Consider the following 19,499-nt stretch of genomic DNA (forward strand, 5'->3'; position numbering starts at 1 on the left):
GTGTGAGCGAGTGTTTTATCTAACCTGTAAACTCGTGTATCTTTTTTAACGTGATCTACGTATTACTATACCCAACCGTAGTAGTTTAACTACTACGGTGTATATTTCTACAATAAGAATACCCTATTATTCATAATTTTGTTCTCATGTAAAAAAACCATGTGAAGAATCTGAATACTATTCTACTGTTATAAAGTACTGTTGACTCGTGTAAAAAATTCAATCAAAGGTAGAATCAGATTCTTCAGCTCTGATAACCCGGTCAATATACAGCTTATGTAACTCGTGAAGAAAGCAGATCGGCCATAACGTCATTCAGTTCCCCGAACGCCACAAAGAAAGCATTTGTTGTATCCCTTAGGCCACAACATCATTAAAATATATAAATTAATAATTTAAAGGTTATGTAATTTATTTTAGGTTAAGTATTATTGTTGGTCCACAGGATCCTTGTGTAAAAGCTATTGACGCTACCGTTAGTTTAGGAGTGTCGTGGTGCGATATTGGTAGAAGAGAGGGTGTTGCATTTTTTAAGGATAATTTAATTCCACAAAGTGTAAGGTTATATATATGTTATATTTATTTTTTCCATCTAAAGCTCCTTTACTTTGTTGCTCCAAAATCATAAAAAATATTAATTTTATTATATAAATATTAAAATGAAATGTTAAACGATTTTTAATGTGAAGTATTTGACTCTAATTTTAAGAAGAGCATACATATGCTTTTTTTATTAATTTCAATTGAATAGTTAAGTATTTATTACATTTACTATCTATTTATGTGATAATTTGTGATTTAATTTAATTAAGTTGTTGATTTAAAAAAAATGTATTTTGTTTTGTGAGTGCTTTAAGCATACTCTCATAACAATTTGAACATTATAATTTGCTCGATTTTAATTAGTTGGGTTTTATTGTTTGAATATTTTTTTATTTTTACTTTTGTTGGCTATTTTTTGTTTTTTTAATTTGATTAGAAAGAAAAGTGAAACCAATTTTGATTGGTTTCACCTTTCTTTATTGATTAATAATAGTCATTTAAATTTCTTTTAGTGGTTTTATTATCTTATAAATTTTAATTCTCCACATTTTTATATTTTTGATATTTATCACGGGTGATGACAAGAGAGATTTAAGTGCTAAGCAGAGTGCTACAGCTAAAAAAGATGCAGCTGCAATTTATTGTCACCGTACTTATAATTAGGCTGCGCATATAAAACAAGACTCTGTTTCTAGGCCTATAAAGATGGCTGGACAGGAGATTTAGACTACTGGTGATGGCCTTTTCTCCAGAAAACAATGCCTTGTTAGATAGTTTGATTAACGGGAGGGATGCCTTGGAGGTGGGTCAACTTTGTTTTTTTAATGGGAACACATATTTTGAATTTAATAAAATGTTTGAGTTTTTAATTTAATAGTAAATGGCATTTGAATTTTTAATATAACTTTATTAGCTTATTAGATATAAACATTTAAAGTTTCAAAATTTTGAGTTAATATACATGTATAATACATATGGGATTGTAAATACAGGTAGCTAATTGGATTTTTATGACATTTCTGTCTCAGTCACGAATTGTTTATTATCAATTACGATTATCAATAGATATATTTTCTGTATTGTCCGTTAGTGTATTTATAAACTCATAACAATGTGCCTTATTACAATTGATAATAACAATGCTGTGTACCTGCTAATATCGATGTTATAAAAAACCAATTAGCTACCTATATTTGTAATCCCTTGTGTATTATACCTGTATATTAATTCAAAAATTGGAAACTTTAAATGATTATTTCTAATAAACGAATTAAGTTATATTAAAAATTTAAATGCCATTTACTATTAAATTAANTTTGAAACTTTAAATGTTTATATCTAATAAGCTAATAAAGTTATATTAAAAATTCAAATGCCATTTACTATTAAATTAAAAACTCAAACATTTTATTAAATTAAAAATATGTGTAACCATTTAAAAAAACAAAGTTGTACCCCTTCCAAGGCATAAGGGATGAACTTAAAAAGTATTACATAGTTAAAAATTCAAGAATAATGTGTTACTAAAGATAATGAAAAAAAAAAATGTTTAAATTATTATTATTCTGCAAGTAATTGAGTGGGTTATGATAAAAAAAATCACTCTGTATATATATATATATATATATATTATCATCTTCCGGAGCAAATTTGGTCGAATATATTTAAATGCCAGAAGAGTGGGAACTTGAATTGCTATGCCGAAGAATTAGTTTGTTTGAAAATAAAAATAATTTTTCATAGTTTTATGAGTGATAATATTTATTACAAATAGTTAATTAGGAACCTATAGATATTTTGTAACACTGACTTTGGAAATCATCATTCTAATAATGATGATTTCCATCATTATTCCATCATGTATTTAAATCTAATATTTAAATACATTAGATTTTAATATTCGACTATATCATATCGAAAAAAACAATCTCACATACTGCTTTAATTAATTTATTAAATAAATTATATACAATTATTATTAATATTATTTATATTGATAAATATTAAAATTTTGGAAAAAAATTCCTTTATTTGTTTGCAGTCACAATCATTGAAGATTTTTTTCAACATTCACTGTTAGTATGCACCGACATAGTGTACAGTGTGCATTTGTTGACTATTTTTATTTCATTTGATTTGAGATTTATTTAAAGATGGCTTGCTTTTTTGTTTACTCTTCCTAGGTTATACGGAAAATTTTTAGTGTAATAATACAAACGAATGATCTCCTTAAAGTTTAAAAATAGATACTCACAATAGTTTTAAGTCGCCAATTTCGTTTAACCGGTATTTCGCAACTGAATTACTTTTATCGATATCGAGCCTAAATAATTCACTATTTTAATTAGGTCACCACCACCACTTGTTTTATTACTATTATTAGTTTTTATTCGAAGCTTACTTACGAATCACTATAGAAGGTTAAATATTGAAAAAAAATATTCAACAAGCATAACGCGTACTATTTATAAATATATTACATAAACCTGATATTTTAATATCTCACTTGTTAATTTTAGCTGGAATTTGTTTTGTGTCATTTTTAACATCTACTAGGTCCAAAGGTTTTGATCTGAATACTTTTGGTTTAGTTATCTAAAAATTGGAAATATTTCGATAACTGTCATAGTATATTCACGATATACAACATTGAAAAATTCTCGTATTTGACGCGATCCCGACGCCTCGTGATACGCAGCCACCTGCGTCACATTTATCAACCGTCACCCTACTTGAGTGTGTAAGTATCTTTCGGATGTTTTTATCGTGTTTAAAATCTTACCCCTTTATGTGTTATACATTTTATACCGAATAAAAGGCATACATCTAAGGTATTTTCCCGATAAATTGAAAGTGTCGAGACAAATTAAAAATTATATTATTTTTTATTCGTTTTTAAATAAGTTATAAGGAAAAAACGTAAACAATTGGTCAAAGTTGACCGAGTAAAAAAATCGTAATTTTCGGGCGAGTTTTCCCGTTTATAGGGAATGAAAATTATTTTTTCTATTTTTAAAGGAAACGCGTTCGACCAGATACGATTTGAAATATTTTGACGTTTGGTTATAAGAAATCGATTAGACGAGAGCTAAGAAAAAGTGGCGATAGACACAAAAAAAAACCCTTCGCAGTAAAATCAATACCTTCTAGGCTTTAAATCAAAGCTAAAATATCTCGATACGATTTTATTTAAAGATATTCCGCAGAGAGATCCGTGAGAATCACGGGCTTAAAAACCCCGCGGATACTGTTTAATTCAAATGGGATGACAACTAATACCACTGTTCTGGCGGCTCGAAAATTGCCTCAACTCGAAAGTGTCAATTAGAACGACGAGGCACTCGATGATGAACCGTCTCTATTATTAGCAGCATATACACAACGTCAACAAGTTAACAAGACCGGGGTCGCAAGATCGACTCTGAGAGTAGTAGCTGACAAAATTTAGGGTCTAAAAGTTGGTGGAGAAACTGAGCGTCTGTCAAAGGAGCAAGCTGAAGAGGATCCGGGCAATCGCGGAGATGCGGAAGAACCTACTTAATAAAGGAGAAAACGGAACCGATGTCTTGGAAAAGTCAAATGGAACCGAAACTCAAAAACCTGATATGCGGTCGCCACCTGTGGTCGGCGAGGGACACCACCTACGAGTAGGGTCGCGTGATACAGGGACTATTTCAAACACCTGTATTGCGACCGACACGGCGTTCTTTCTCGAGTGTCAACGTCGGTTTTCCGTTTTTGACACAGACCTCAGCAGTATGCCAAAAAAATTATGACCTTATATTTATAAATATTAACTATCTCACTTTTTTCAGTTTTTAATAAGAATTTTATAATTATTTTTTTAATGTGTATTTAGAAACGCAAACCAATTGCGACGGTATCACGTTACCATTATCGTTAATACGATACAGAAAGCGCATCCGCTCTTGGAGACTAATGAATTGATATTTATTTCGATCGTCGGAATTATTATTTAAACCCGACCGACCCGCACGACGTGTTCAGTCGATTCCAGAGCTTTGCGTCACTCATCAGTCTCAGTGTACTCGGTTGTCTTTGTCCGGCTTACTGCACAAAGTCAAGTCTTTGTTATTATCTTTTTTCATCTACTCGCTCTCGTCCTCGACATTTCAAAGTGCTTGTGTGTGTTGCACTCGAGTTGTATATCGTCTTCATATTATCCTCTCCTAACAGCCAAAGTTTTCGTGTGTTGCACTTTGTCTGCATCTCATACCCGGGCGTTACTCTCGTGTTCCCTTCCTATGACAACTACTCACAGCTAATCCAGAGTGTCCGCTGCTGTATGATCACACGTGCGCGAATATCCAAGCAGTAAACTAATCATCATCTTCGTACACACATCACCTCTCCCCCCTTTCCTTTAAAGCTGAGATGGTATTAATTTTACTATGATGTTTTTTTTTTTTATGTCCCTTGCCACTTTTTTTTTATATCTCGCCGAACCGATTTTTTTTCGACTATACGTCAAAATATATCAAAAAATAAATATATAATACAATATAATAAATCACTGTATCAGAAGTATAAGTTGATGTTACCTTTGGAGTTTTTATATCTTTACATATTTTCGTCTTATATTTTTTTGTTTGTTTTGTCGTGTTAATTTTTTCAAAATTATTACTATAAGGAATAGTATACGTGACTTTATGACTTTGTACTGGAGGATTTGTATAAAAAGATAAATTTTCTGAGTCACCGGGATCAATGTCAGGATGAGCAGCCTGTTAAAAAAATTATTATAAAATTAATGATTCAATTACATCCTTTATACACAAACATATAAAAGACGTGAAATTGCAGCTAAGTTACAGTCTACTACAAAATGAACACTTTCATATTTCGAAATTCTTTGAGATATTTCATCCATTGCACTTTTCCAAAAATCTTCTGCAATACCGTAGATAAAATCGTATATTGTTTCATCCATGCTAAATGTATTATAACATTAATATTGAATTCATTATATTTTTGGGGGGAGTATATTCAATAAAAGCCTAAAAATAAAATAAAAAATCATTATATTGTAGAAGGCCATATAATATGATATGATAAAAGGGACCGATAACGGTGAAAGGAGAACATATAAAACAAAACTAGTTGGTTCTTTAAACTTTTAAAAACATAATTGTATTTTCATAAAGCACATAAAAAAAATTAACATCAACATCATAATAATAATTTCGTAATATAACATTGCATAATATATAACATAACATAATAAAGATAATGGTTGTGGCCAGTGCCACCAACCAATGCCTACAACTCGTCCATCCTGACATAGGGTTGACCTCAACCCTTATAAATAATATTTAAAAAAAAATATATATCATAATTTAACATAGTGTCATAACATAATTATCATAAGGAACACTTTAGTTAGTACTCAGTTTTTTTTTTTTAATACAAATACAATAACAATTAAAATAAAACATAAACATAACAATAAATACATTATAACTTAAATTATTCTTGTGTTGAGTCAAGACTAGGTGACCACATTTTCATGTTATTTATGGCACTTACGCCCTCATAAGCTCTTTGAGTAAGCTGAAAACCTGGTATATCAGTCACCACAAATCTATCATTAGGCAATATTTTTTTAATAATATAAGGTCCTTTAAATTTTGGGATTAATTTTTTATTTATACCCGGCGTAGTATCATAATTATTTATTAAAACTAAATCTCCTATTATATAATTAGTTGGTATTTTATGCTTACTATCATATAATATGTTTTATNCCTATTATATAATTAGTTGGTATTTTATGCTTACTATCATAATATGTTTTATTTTGTTCTTGGATTTTAGAAATGTGATTAGAAGCCTCTTTTCTTACTTTTTCTAAATCTCTTTCTTCAAAAAAATTGATTGAATCTAAATAATTCTTTATATCATCATCAAATTTATATTTTTGTTTAACACCAAATAATAAAACAGTTGGAACTTCATTAGTAGAACGGCTAATTGTATTATTAATAGCGTATTCAACATCATTTAATGTCTTATCCCATCTGGATAGGGTAGTGGATAATTTAGCTATCACGGGGAGGATGGTACGGTTCACTCTTTCGGCTTGACCATTAGCTCTAGGAGTACCCGTAGCTATATGAATAAGTTGAATTTCATTATCTACAGTAAATTTTTCAAATACTATAGAGGTAAATGCAGAACCTCTATCAGAAATAATTCGAATAGGCCTACTATAAAAACTAAAGTAATTCTGAAGATGATTAATAACTTCACTACTATTAGTAGTCTTGGTTGGAAAAAGTTTAACAAATTTAGTAAAGGCATCAGTAACTAAAAAAATAAATTTATATCCATGATGTGCTTTCTCAAAAGGGCCTAAATGGTCAACATGAATGGTATTAAAAGGAAGGTCACCCTTAGGGATGTTGTGCAAAAATCCTTCAATTTTACCACTATGTGGGGAGAATGATAAGCATTTCAAACATTTAGAAATATAATTTTTTACTTTTTCTTTCATCTTAGGGAACCAATAAGAATTATTAATTAAATTTACAACTTTTTCAACACCAACATGTCCAACATTATCATGACAAGTTCTAATAACATTATCAATTAATTCATTAGGAACATAAAAAAAAAGTTTTTTACCATTAGTACGATAAACTAGTCCATTTCTTAATTCATAGAAAGGAATATCTTCATTTTCTAACTTTTTACGAATAACTGAAATTTCAGGATCACTTAATTGTTTTATAGACAAAATTTGTTCAAAAGTATTACTCTCAAGTATTAAAATATTTTGTACTCTACTAAGAGCATCAACATGAAACATCTGTTTATTAGAACGATGAACTACTTTATAATCATAGCTTTGAAGAAACAAAGTCCAACGCATTATACGAGGGCATATATCTTTTTTATTTAAAGTTAGTCTAAGACTGTCACAATCAGAAACTATAGTAAAAACAATACCTTGAAGATAAATATGAAATCTTTTTATAGCATAAATAATAGCTAAGCATTCAAGCTCATAGCTGTGATATTTAGATTCACAATCAGTTGTACGCTTACTGAAATAGAAAACAGGATAAAATTTATTATCATATTTCTGCTTTTGAACTTTTGAGCCAAAACCTTCTTGACTAGCATCACAATGTAATTCAGTTTCTAATAATGGAAAATAAAGACATAAAACTGGGGGAGAAATCAAAAATGTTTTTAAATTTTCAAATGCTAACAACTAACTTTCACCAAAAACAAAGTCTTTATTCTTTTTTATAAGATCATATAATGGTTTAGCAATAATAGAGAAATTTTTAACAAATCTCCTAAAATAACTAGCTAATCCTAAAAAGCTATGAAGTTCTTTTGAATTCTTAGGTATAGGAAAGTTTTTAATGGTCAATATGTTATGGGGATTTGGTTTTATACCATTTACATCTACTTTATATCCTAAATAATGAATTTTTTGTATNTTTACATCAACTTCATATCCTAAATAATGAATTTTTTGTTGTAAAAATGAACACTTGTCAAGTCTAAGTTTAAGAGAATATTGTGACATAATTTTAAAAATCTCAATAAGAATACTAATATTTTCATCAACTGTTACAGTACTTATTAAAATATCATCTAAATATATAATAATTTTATTTTTTTGAATTAAAGAATTAAAAATAGTATAAATATACCTCATAAAAATAGAAGGGCTATTACAAAAACCAAATGGCATTCTAGTATATTCAAATTGACCCATAGGTGTTATAAAAGATAAATATTTAATTGACTCTTCTTTAACTTTAACATGATAAAAAGCATTTTTTAAATCTAAACGGGTAAAGTACACTTTATCTTTAAGCATATCAAGTGTGTCATCAATAATTGGCAGGGGAAATCTGTCCTTAATAGTGATTTTATTTAATTCTCTAAAGTCTACACAAAGTCTAAGATCATTTGTTTTCTTTTTTATTAAAACAATAGGTGAGCAATAAGGTGAATTACTAGGTCTAATAATTTTCTCAGCTAATAATTCATTAATAATAGTTTTAAGTTTCTCTTTTTCACTAAATGACATACGCCTAGGTCTAAAATAAAAAGGTACATGATCTTTAGTTAACTTAACTTCAAGTTCTAAAGGAGCCTCTAGTTTTTTAGGGTTAACAACATCGTTTAAATAATAATTTTTAATAATTATGTTCACCTCATCCTGAACATCAAAACTTGAATTTTTATTAATATCTAATTTAATAGTCTCAGTCTTATCAATATCAATTAACATAATATCATCAAAAATAAAATTATTATTACTAACTTTTTCTATAAGTAAACTGTCTTCAAATGATAACTTAATAGATTTATCACAAATAAAATTTCTACCTAACAAACAGTCAGAATTCATTGTACCATTATCAACAACATAAAATAAAATATTTAACTTAGTATTTATACACTTAATAAAAACTGTTGAATTAAAGATACCTAATACTTTTAATTGGCTTTTATTAATACCAGAAAGATTAGAAGTAACAGAAGTTAAAATTAAATTAGAAGGAACAACATTTTCTTTAATTATAGAAATAGGGCTACCTAAGTCGATGACTGCATCCAATGTCCAATGTTTCATTTGACACTCAATATTAATACTCAGTGTATATGGTGGATGACATAACTCACTGATTTCTATCATTATTGTGGATTGCTCATCAGTTTCCTCTTCTTTTGTTTTCAGACTGTCATTACAATCTTTTTGTCGATGCTCCATTGAGCCACACTTAAAACAGGAACCTGGTGCTCTTTTTGGTTTGTTACAGTTTCGAATAGTGTGAGAAGTACTATAACAATTAAAACAGCGTTTCACATTAATTGCTATTTGATCTTTCTTCTTGTCTTCAATCTTTTTTTGTATTACAGTTGAATTGCTTTGTGAATACTTAAATAAACTATTACCCAAAACTATCCGCTTAGTACGTACTTTATTTAGATTTTCATAAGTTAATATGTCATTAAACATTTCATCAGTATCTTTATGATGTTTTGACAACAAGTATGTGACCATGCCACGTGAATAAAAACCTTCTAATAATTGTGTTTTAACTTGATCAAATGATAAATTTAATTCACTACATAAACGTACCTTCTCAAAAAAATAATCAACAGTAGGTTCGCCTTTTAATTGAACTCTAGAGACTAAATTTTGCCACGATTCAGTAGTATTTTGATCACCAAGAAATGACCTTGTAAATTGTTTTTCAAATATTTTCCATGAAAAAAAACTACGACTCTTAAACCACTGTTGAGCTGGTCCATTCAAATTTGCTCGAACAGACTCAATCTTTAAAGCATCAGACCACTTGTTAATATCAGCTATGCCATTAAATGTATTTAGCCAATCTTTGGCTTCTGATCTAGACTCGTAGCCCGTAAATGGTTTTATACTTTTGTTAAGATCTGGCATAACATAAAATTGATTACCTTGGTTACTCGTAGTATTAAAAACAGCGAGTTGTTGCATTAATAAACGATTTTGTTCCATCAATAATTGAAACATGGTGTTCATATTAGATGTAGAGGGCTCTTCAAAAGTATCACTGGTAATGACTTGTTGATCATCCTGAAATATGTCGCCATGCTCTCGATTTTTATCCAAATCCATCATGGAAACGGATTTTCGAAAACCACTTCTGAGATTGTAGGAGGCCATATAATATGGTATAATAAAAGGGACCGATAACGGTGAAAGGAGAACATATAATACAAAACTAGTTGGTTCTTTAAACTTTTAAAAACATAATTGTATTTTCATAAAGCACATAAAAAAAATTAACATCAACGTCATAATAATAATTTCGTAATATAACATTGCATAATATATAACATAACATAATAAAGATAATGGTTGTGGCCAGTGCCACCAACCAATGCCTACAATATTAGGTTGAGTTTTAATAACGATATTATTATACCTTTTAAAAGCATCGATTTTTCTATAAGACTCCGATTGTTAATTGACTGAATACACGCATTAACAAAATATTAAGAAAAATTTTCAAGCGTGTACACACAATTGAAAAATACAATTAAAATTTTTTTTTTAAAAACTCAACAAAGCCTGATAGTCAATAAATATAAATATAACGTCATGACACGATATTATTACTTAGTAACAATATTTTATAACAGAGTGTAATACAAAATTTTTTTTTCTATCCTAGCTATGCGTTTTGTTTTTTATTTTTTCGTGTCTATCACTACGTTTTGTGTGACATGCTTTTTTTAACCGTTTCTGACCGTTTCCCTTTACACGAGGGGGGAGGGTTTCAAAACTCAAAAAAGCGTAAATAAAGTAAAACTTTTTCCACTTGATTTCAATTAAAATTAAAACTTATTCATTATTCATACGTCGTAACCTAATTATCAAACGTAAATATTCGTTTTGATTGATTAGAAGGATTTTGTTATAATTTAGGCCATATGCAAAACCTAATTACAGATTTGAAATAGGCGCGAAAACGTGTTTAGAACAGTATATTTTGGTGTCGTATGAAAATTCCTTATGGAGCAGTAAATTTATTTTTAAATAATAAACAATTTTCTTTTTTTAAATATTACATCAAGAACTTCAACTTTTATACATGTTTGCCACAAAAGTAATATCTTGTTAATAATTTTTTATAATTTCTAGCCGACGTCGGCGGACTGACGAGGGCCAGTTCGGTTTTAGGAGGACGAGGTCCACGGACGACGCGACCTCCCTCTTCTGGAACTTGGCCTCAGGGCCAAAACCGAGCAGGGCTTCGGGATGGCGGTGAGCCTGGACATCCGAAACGCGTTCAACTCCGTGCGATGATCACACGTCTCGAGGCGCAGGACACCTTTCGGGTGCCTCCGTACCTCGGACGGATGATCCGTTCGTACTTCGGCGGCTGAGTCATCTCCAATGAGAGCGCCGCAATCCCGAGAATCAGACCCGTGACGGGCGGCGTCCCGCAAGGGTCAGTTCTCGGGCTTCTGCTGTGGAACATTGCGTACGACGCAATGTTCCGCATTCCGCAACCGTCGTGCGTGAGCGTCGTCTGCTACGCGGACGATACGCTTGTGGTAGCGAAAGGCGTCTCGTCCGAAGAGGCTGGATCTCGTGCGAACTACGCATTCAGCACAGTCACCGCCTGGATCCAGCAGGAGGGAAGTGGACTGAGCCTCGTACTAGACAAGACCGGAGCGGTCTTGTTGGTACAACTACACTCCTCCACGGTTTGCCGAGCTGGGGGTGGAGATCCTGCTTAAGGACTGCATGGCTTATCTGGGCCTGGTCATAGAAAAACGTCTAAATTTCGGGTCGCACATTATTCGTGCGGCACAGTGGGCCTAGAAAGTCATGAATAGCCTGGCGAGACTCATGCCCATACTTGGAGGGCCGAGGAAGTTGCGCCCTCCTGTACGGGTCCCCTGTTTGGGCGGATACTCTTGAGTATTCGTTAAGGAACACGTCGCCGGGCATGAGCTCCACCGAGAACGCGGCCGGTCCCTCGAACCCAAGGACCGGCTGACGCTCAGGAGGATGACCATGCTCCGGTGGCGGACTCACCTTTTGGAGAAACCAGGTCCCTCATAGGACCCGATCGGCTGGACAGGTGGGTGGACCGGACTCATGGTGAGATGACATATTGTCTCACCCAAGTGATGTCCGGCCACGACTGCTTTAACGAGTACTTACATCGTATTTGTAAAGTAGCCGCGACGACGTGCGACCACTGTTTGGATCGCCCGGGAGAGACTGACAGTGCTTTGCACACCCTCTTCCGGTGCAAGCCGTGGGCCCAGAAGTGGGACTCTTTGGAGTCTCAACTAGGGTCCACGTTCCGAGTCGGGTCCATGGTGGAACTGATGTTGAGGAGCCGGGAGGCGTGGAGGCTCGTCCAGGCGTTCGCCGAATCCATCTTGAAAAAGAAGGAGGAAGCTGAACGCCTGAGACAAAGGCAGCCGCGCCGCCCGGTACAGGAGGACCTAAGACGCTGGTTTAGGCCGGCGTCTTAGGTATTCGTGTTTTATGTTTTTATTTTTTTGTTTCGTGAGTTCTTTGTGCCCCCTTCGCAAAGTCCTGCCCCCACCTCCACGTAGTGCAACCCAGGCAACGGATCCCACTCTGGGATCCGGCTAACGGAGGAGGCCACACCACATTGTGAGTTTTAAAGACGGCGTGGGCCGTCCTGAAGTAATACCTAACGGTAGTTCCAGGGCGCTCCACAACCAAGCCGATCGGAGGAAAAAAAAAAAAAAAGGGTCTACGTTCCGAGTCGGGTCCATTGTGGACTTGATGTTGAGGAGCCGGGAAACTCATCCAGGCGTTCACCGAATCCGTCTTGTTAAAGAAGGAGGAAGCGGAACACCTGAGACAGAGGCAGCCACGCCGCCCGGCACAGGAGGAACTGAAGCGCAGGTTTAGACCGATGCCTTAGGTTCTTGTTTTTGTGTTTTGTTATTGTTTGTGAATTATTTTGCTAACCCAAGTGGTTTCCACTCTGGGATCCGGTTAACACCACGTTGCGAAACAGCTCTTCAATAGTTTTGAGCTGATTCACAACCCTGTGTGGTGTGGTGTGTGGTGGTGTGAATTATTAAGACGGTGTGGGCCGCCCTGAAGTAATACCTCACGGTAGTTCCAGGGTGGTCCACAAGAATGCTGGTCGCGGAAAAAAAAAAAAAAGCTTTGGCTTCTTGGCCAGGACCGGCACAGGTGTCACTGATGGGGGGACAGCCGTGCTGGGCGGGGTGTCCTCCATTGTGATGATGGGGAGGCTAATCGTTGGGGAAATCTCCTTGCGTCCCAAACGCAAGGAATCGTCCTCCCCTAAATCTGCCACCTCCACCTCACTAAACGCTCCCATAGCTGGACCCGAAGGTCCCATCCTTGCCGAATCACCCCTAGATACGCTCCACAATCTCTCCAATATGGCGGGTTTTACTAACGGATCTGGGGGGTGGCAGCTTCCAAATTCAATTTCAGTCCAGTCTCTGCGCATTCCGTTGCATATACCCTCCCGGCTATTTTACCGGTGAGAGTGGCTTGGTTACCACCACTCCCTGCAGTCGTAGTACCAACCCCGTGGTTGACTGCAGGAGCCTGCCTCAACACTCCTGCATTTGGTACGTATTCGATTGATGACGACACCTGGTGGGTACGCCCTTACCAACCGCCGGCACTGGGGCATCCGAATCCCCTGATGCAGTAACTTTAACTCCGTCCAATACCATTCTCATAAATAAATATTTTTTGAGGGGGCTGCCCTCATAGCCAGTCCCTCCGGGAAGTGAGCGGCTAACTTCACTGGTTGCGTTGCCATAATTTTCCGATCTCACCCAGACGCTACCGCTTATTCGTCCATATAGGCTTATTTCACGGCTATCCTGTATATCTACAGAATTAACAAGCGTCTGGGCGGCTCGCTGTCCGCGACCGATTATTCGTCAGTCCAAACGAATGGACTGCTTATTTCACGGCTAACCTGCATATCTGCAGGCCGTTCCTCTATTCGCAACCTGAGGATACGTCCGAGTCCCCGAGCTTGGGAAGCTGCGCTCGTGCCGACGTTTCGTAGCCCCGTAGAGCCCGATCACACCCACATTGTACCGCAGCGCAACGGGAGCTGAGCCATACCCACACGCACACAATTAGTGCCTTCTTTAACAAGACGGATTCGGCGAACGCCTGGACAAGCCTCCACGCCTCCTTGCTCCTCAACATCAGGTCCACTATGGACCGGCTTGGAACGTAGACCCTAGTCGGGACTCCAAAGAGTCCCACTTCTGGGCCCACACCTCGCACCGGAAGAGGGTGTGCAGAGCGTTGTTAGCCTCTCCCGGGCGATCCGAACAGTGATACTCACATATGCTGAGGAAAACCAATTTAACGCACACAACAAATGTATAATAACTATTTTACTGTTTAAAAATGTTCATTTAAGAATTAAGAATTAAGAATATATAATTAATTAATTTTAGTAATGGGTGCGATTGTCCCGTCGTCGAATCCATGAGCCGCCACTGAAATTTGTGTATCTTAAAATATATTCTATGGGTAAATTAACTATGCCAACTTTATTGAGGTTTATTTCATATATATTTCTAATATTCTTCTTCTTGTTTATTTAAAATATATTTCATAATTATTTTAGTTTATAGAAATAATTTAATTTCCAATGATAATATTTTATATACCTAGTAACGTAGTAACCTAGCACTTCAAATATTGATCTGACTTTTATTTTTAGAATTTAATATTTTAAAACCTTAAATTTAATGACGATTAAAAATTATATATTTTTCTTCACATTGTATTCTGATATTTTCTAAATATAAATTTAACAGTCAAGTTTTATTATTAAAAATAATAAACATGTCAGTTTCTTTTTTTGGATTGTATCCTATTGACATTGAAGTAATTATGTTGGGTTCTTCTATAATTGTACGTTAAATTACTGGAAAGCAAATTATTCTATAAAATAATAAGCGTGTTTGGGAATTATTTCAATTGATTATATTTTGTTTATATAATAGAGTTTAGTTTCATGCAGTACTTTAGGCAACATGTTAATGATGAACGTTAAATACCCATGTAAGTTGATAATTTATGTAAATTTTTGTTTTTCCATAATATTTAATATACATGATCTATGTGTTTACTTATATAAATTATAAATATATAAATAAAAAATTAATAAACAATATAATATAAAGAAACTTAACCCATTAGTGTAACTTTTTTATATTTGGGTAATTGTTTTTAATATTGTGTCACAACTTGTAATGTATACTAGTTTTGTTCTTCTTTTTGATCTTACTTTATAGCCATTAATTAATTTTACCACAAGTTCTGTAGTATCATTCACAACTTTAAGATAAATTAATATCTTTCGACCTTTATAATTTTTAATTTGAATTTTCTTCTCACGTAGACGGGTTTATATTTATAAAACTATAATTGATACTAAAGCTTAAAAAAAAAATTTTTTTTTTGTACAAAATCTTCTATTTTATATGTTTTTTATTATGTTCAGCACTTTTATTTTTTGTCAAATGCCATTTTAATTTTGTCTCGTGTGGAATATGTTTATTGAAAATGCTATATTTTCTGGATCTTAATACCATAAATGGTTTGCAACGTATTTTTATATATTTTTTCATCTATAGTTTAGTATTTAATACTTTTTAAATACTCTGAATCGTGTTTGGTTGAAAAGAAATAATTGGTGCATTAAACCACTTTAACGTATAAACTAATTACGAAAATACATACACTCGAAATAAGTTAAATTCTTTTTTAGTAAGTTTCAATTAGATATAATTTAAATTTTAAGAGTATAAAGCGTTTTTGACATCCATCAAGCATAATTAAATGATTCTGAGGATCTAAATGATATACCTTTTTTACTAATAAAGTAATTTTTCTTATGAATGTGTTGAAACTTTCATGGATTGTCATATTATTTGAAAAGCTTGAGGATTTATCCATGTTTGCAGTTGATTGCTGACGTTTCGGACTCATTGCAGAGTCCATCTTCAGAGTGATAGTTACTGCTCGACGGCTGAAACTATACTGGCGGCTTATCTTGTTATCAGTCTGTTTTTATACGTTGGTTGTTTATCATATCAGTTGTTTACAGTATCGGTTGTTTACCATATCTGTTTATGACTCATGTTGTTTACGGTATCTTGTTTTTGCTGATGTTTTTGTTGACGACTTTGTTTTTGATTATTGTTGTTGATTTTGACATTCTTAGGATTTTGGTCTTCCTTTTCTGCACCGACAGTTTTCCATTACGTTGATAGTAACTTTTTCTTGTATTGAACTGTTTTCAGTGTTGTTAGTTGATTTTCTTTTTGCCTGGTGTATGATGGGTAACCAAGTTTTGCTTATTTCCCATCCGTCTTCTCTGGACATTTTTCGATTAAAAAATATTAACCAAAGAATTGGGCATGAGCCGAATCGCAGCCAAATTTGTTCCTCGTCTCTTAACCAATGAACAAAAACAAAACCAAACAATTAATATTTTTTGGCAAGAACCATAAGATATTCCGACGTCTTCTGCAACTTCTCTGATAGTTAATCGACGATTATTTCGAATAATTTCACGAACACGAGCAACAATTTCATTTGTTTTACTGGTCGATGGTCTACCAGATCGTTCGTTATCCTTAGTGGATGACCTACCTTCCTTAAACCGTTTAAACCACTCAAAACATGTTGTCCGAGACAGAACATCGTCTCCAAAAGCTTGCTTCAAAAGTTTAAAAGTTTCACTAGAACTTTTCCCTAATTTAAAACAAAATTTTACACACACACGTTATTCTTCTATTGTTTCCATTTCAAAAATCGACGCATGACTGAAACATGTTTTCGTAAAAATGCCATAAAATAAAAATAAATATTGTTATCGATTTCAAACCAATGCTCAAATTCTCGTTAGTATTTACTTTATCGATTTAAATTATCGGGATTTCGTTATCTTAATTGATATAAATATTATTAACACAGTCCGGGTATTTTTTGATCACACCTCGTACATTATGCGTTATGATAAAAATAGAGCGTCGCTAATCACTAACTGTTCCTCATCTTTTTAAAATCTTTTCTATATCATAACTAGTATTTTATATTTAACAGTAAAAAAATTTAATGAGTTCTTTAACTATCAACCATTTAACTTTGGAGTGTTATTCCTAATATCTACAATTCAATGACATATTTTTTAGATATATTTACAATATTAATATTTTTGGAGTGATACTTCTTTATAAAGGGCCCAAAAAAAGCAGATTATCGAGCAACGTCGGAAAAATTGAATATCCGGTGGTGGAAATTAAAAGGGGAAAATGAAAAAGAGTTTGTGAAGACGGTAAAAGAGAGGATGGTGTCGAATGTCGAGGGAAACATAAATGATGTGTGGAATAGATTTGCCAGTTGTGTAAAGAATACTGCAAAAGAGACTGTCGGTGAGAGTAGGAGTAGAATGCCAGAAAACAAAGAAACCTGGTGGCAGATTTTTTTTTTGCTGTCTTGTGTAATTAGTGTAATCATTAAGATTAATTTTTGAATAAACATTTGTATTTTATGTTTTGTAGAAGATATTAAAATATTATATTAAAAATATAGTATATTTTATCTCAATATTTAAAATATAATTTCTTCATTGGAATTTGTATAAATATGAAATTCTGTACCTCACATTAATCTATATCATTGATACTTTTAACAATAAGTCAATAATTATTGGTTGCTAATGAAAATTTGCATTAGATTCTAACAGTTCAACACAAATTTAAATTTATTTTTTTTATTTAAAATTCTATATTATAGTTTTACATTTAAACCTATTAATTTTAACTTCATATCACAATATTTTTGATATTATTGATACTAAAGGAGCAATAATATTGAAATATTATATGCGCTGTAAAAAATTGAGGTTGTTGATATTTGATTTTGGAGCAGAGCTCTAGCAAGGCGAATATTAGTTTTATATATTTATGTTATTGTTTTAGTTTCTTGGGGTTTAATTATGTTGATGAACTTATATGTTATCATAAATTGGTCTACAGTTTTCGTTGCTATTTATAATGTAAGTAAGATTTATTTTTTAATTAATATTATTTAGTCAACATAAGCTACAGTAATATTTTTATAAGGCCTACTATTTATTCCAAAAATATATATCACTATTTATTTATTTGTTTAATAGAGGAGTTATTTCACCATAGTCCTTTTTAATCAGATTAATACTGTACTGGTACAAATACACCTATTTATAACCTAAATAACATCATTGAAATTTTTTACTAATATACTTAAACCCCTTTAAAACACATTAAACTTGAATGATTAAAAGTAACAACATAAAGAATCTTTAGAATTCAACACATATCTTCCTTCTGCTCAAAATTTTTAAGTTTAAGTCCTATAACAAATAATTTTTTTTATAATAAAAAATAAATTATAATTAAAAAAAAAGTTTTAACAAACCAATAACATTATTTTGTCTGTTAACTGATGACTAAGGATAAAATGTATCATTCTTCTTAGTTATGAGAACGCCTATTGCTAAATAATTCAAAGAATTCTTCTTTTACTGTAACAGAAATCGCACAAAGTACTAAAAGCTACTATACTGCTTTGGACTTTTTACATTTTTACTTGGATATTGGTTGTACTATTTTCAATGACGCTTGAAGGAGAATTGTAATAGTCTACATTCTATTTTTAAAAAAATCCATTTTCACAAAAGCTCGAAACCTTAAATACTAAAATTTATTATATAGGATAATTTATTCATCATAAATGACTTAATAGGTCGAAAAATAAATTGAAAATATTTTGTTTGTTTCTTTTAGGTGCATGTTTTTTTTAATTTATTAATCATAAAGTAATTTTTATGTTCATTGCTTATACATTATAAGTGTGTCAATTATATTTTTTTAATGTCAACATGCGTATTAAAACTAACGTATAGAATGGAAAATGATTTAATTAAAAGTATGATTGGTCAATAACAACGTTTGGAGCAGAGTATGGCCGAGAAGTGACTAGCATAAAAATAACAACCACTTAGTCTACCGCCAGACATTACTACAAAATGTTAATAATTTCCCAAATATTGGTCCAAAGTTGTTATTGACTAGTAATTTTCTTAATAAGATCATGTATTAATTACACTAGTTAAGTAAAATTCTCAATATTATTTTTATATTTGACTAAGGGTTCATAATAAATAATGGTAACTTATGAATACTTTAAATCAAATGAGGCTGAACATTTTTAGTAAAATGTTACTTACGCTAATTAGCCTACAAACCTGCGTATTATCTAGTGATAAAAATTGTCAGCATTCGTATCTCACCTCCAGTCATTACTTTTTCATAACTTCTGAAATATTGATTCAAAAGCTGTTATCGACCATTAATTTTCT

The 19,499-nt window shown here is 32.5% G+C and overlaps 1 protein-coding gene across 1 annotated transcript; it reads right to left on the bottom strand.

Annotated features, from left to right (window-relative positions):
* Window positions 1-2,793: 2,793 nt before the first annotated feature.
* LOC126897949 (uncharacterized) lies at window positions 2,794-5,494 on the bottom strand. Its single transcript, XM_050671898.1, has 4 exons — window positions 5,345-5,494; window positions 5,106-5,288; window positions 3,050-3,138; window positions 2,794-2,866 (listed from the first exon to the last, which is right to left on the bottom strand). The coding sequence occupies exons 1-4, from the start codon at window positions 5,492-5,494 to the stop codon at window positions 2,794-2,796; spliced, it is 495 nt and encodes a 164-aa protein (XP_050527855.1).
* Between the last annotated feature and the right edge of the window lie 14,005 nt (window positions 5,495-19,499).

Source organism: Daktulosphaira vitifoliae, unplaced genomic scaffold (genome assembly GCF_025091365.1).
Source record: "Daktulosphaira vitifoliae isolate Bord-2020 unplaced genomic scaffold, ASM2509136v1 Scaffold_2, whole genome shotgun sequence".
In the NCBI taxonomy this organism is placed as follows: domain Eukaryota; kingdom Metazoa; phylum Arthropoda; class Insecta; order Hemiptera; family Phylloxeridae; genus Daktulosphaira; species Daktulosphaira vitifoliae.

Bases quoted from the DNA above. Each gene is read 5' to 3' on its own strand.
- LOC126897949 (XM_050671898.1), bottom strand. From the start codon at position 5,494: ATGGATGAAACAATATACGATTTTATCTACGGTATTGCAGAAGATTTT. The intron at 5,289-5,344 runs GTTTGTGTATAA...TTTTTTTAACAG, and splicing joins CAATTTCACGTCTTTTATAT to GCTGCTCATCCTGACATTGA. The intron at 2,867-3,049 runs GTGAGATATTAA...TGAATTATTTAG, and splicing joins ATTCCAGCTAAAATTAACAA to GCTCGATATCGATAAAAGTA.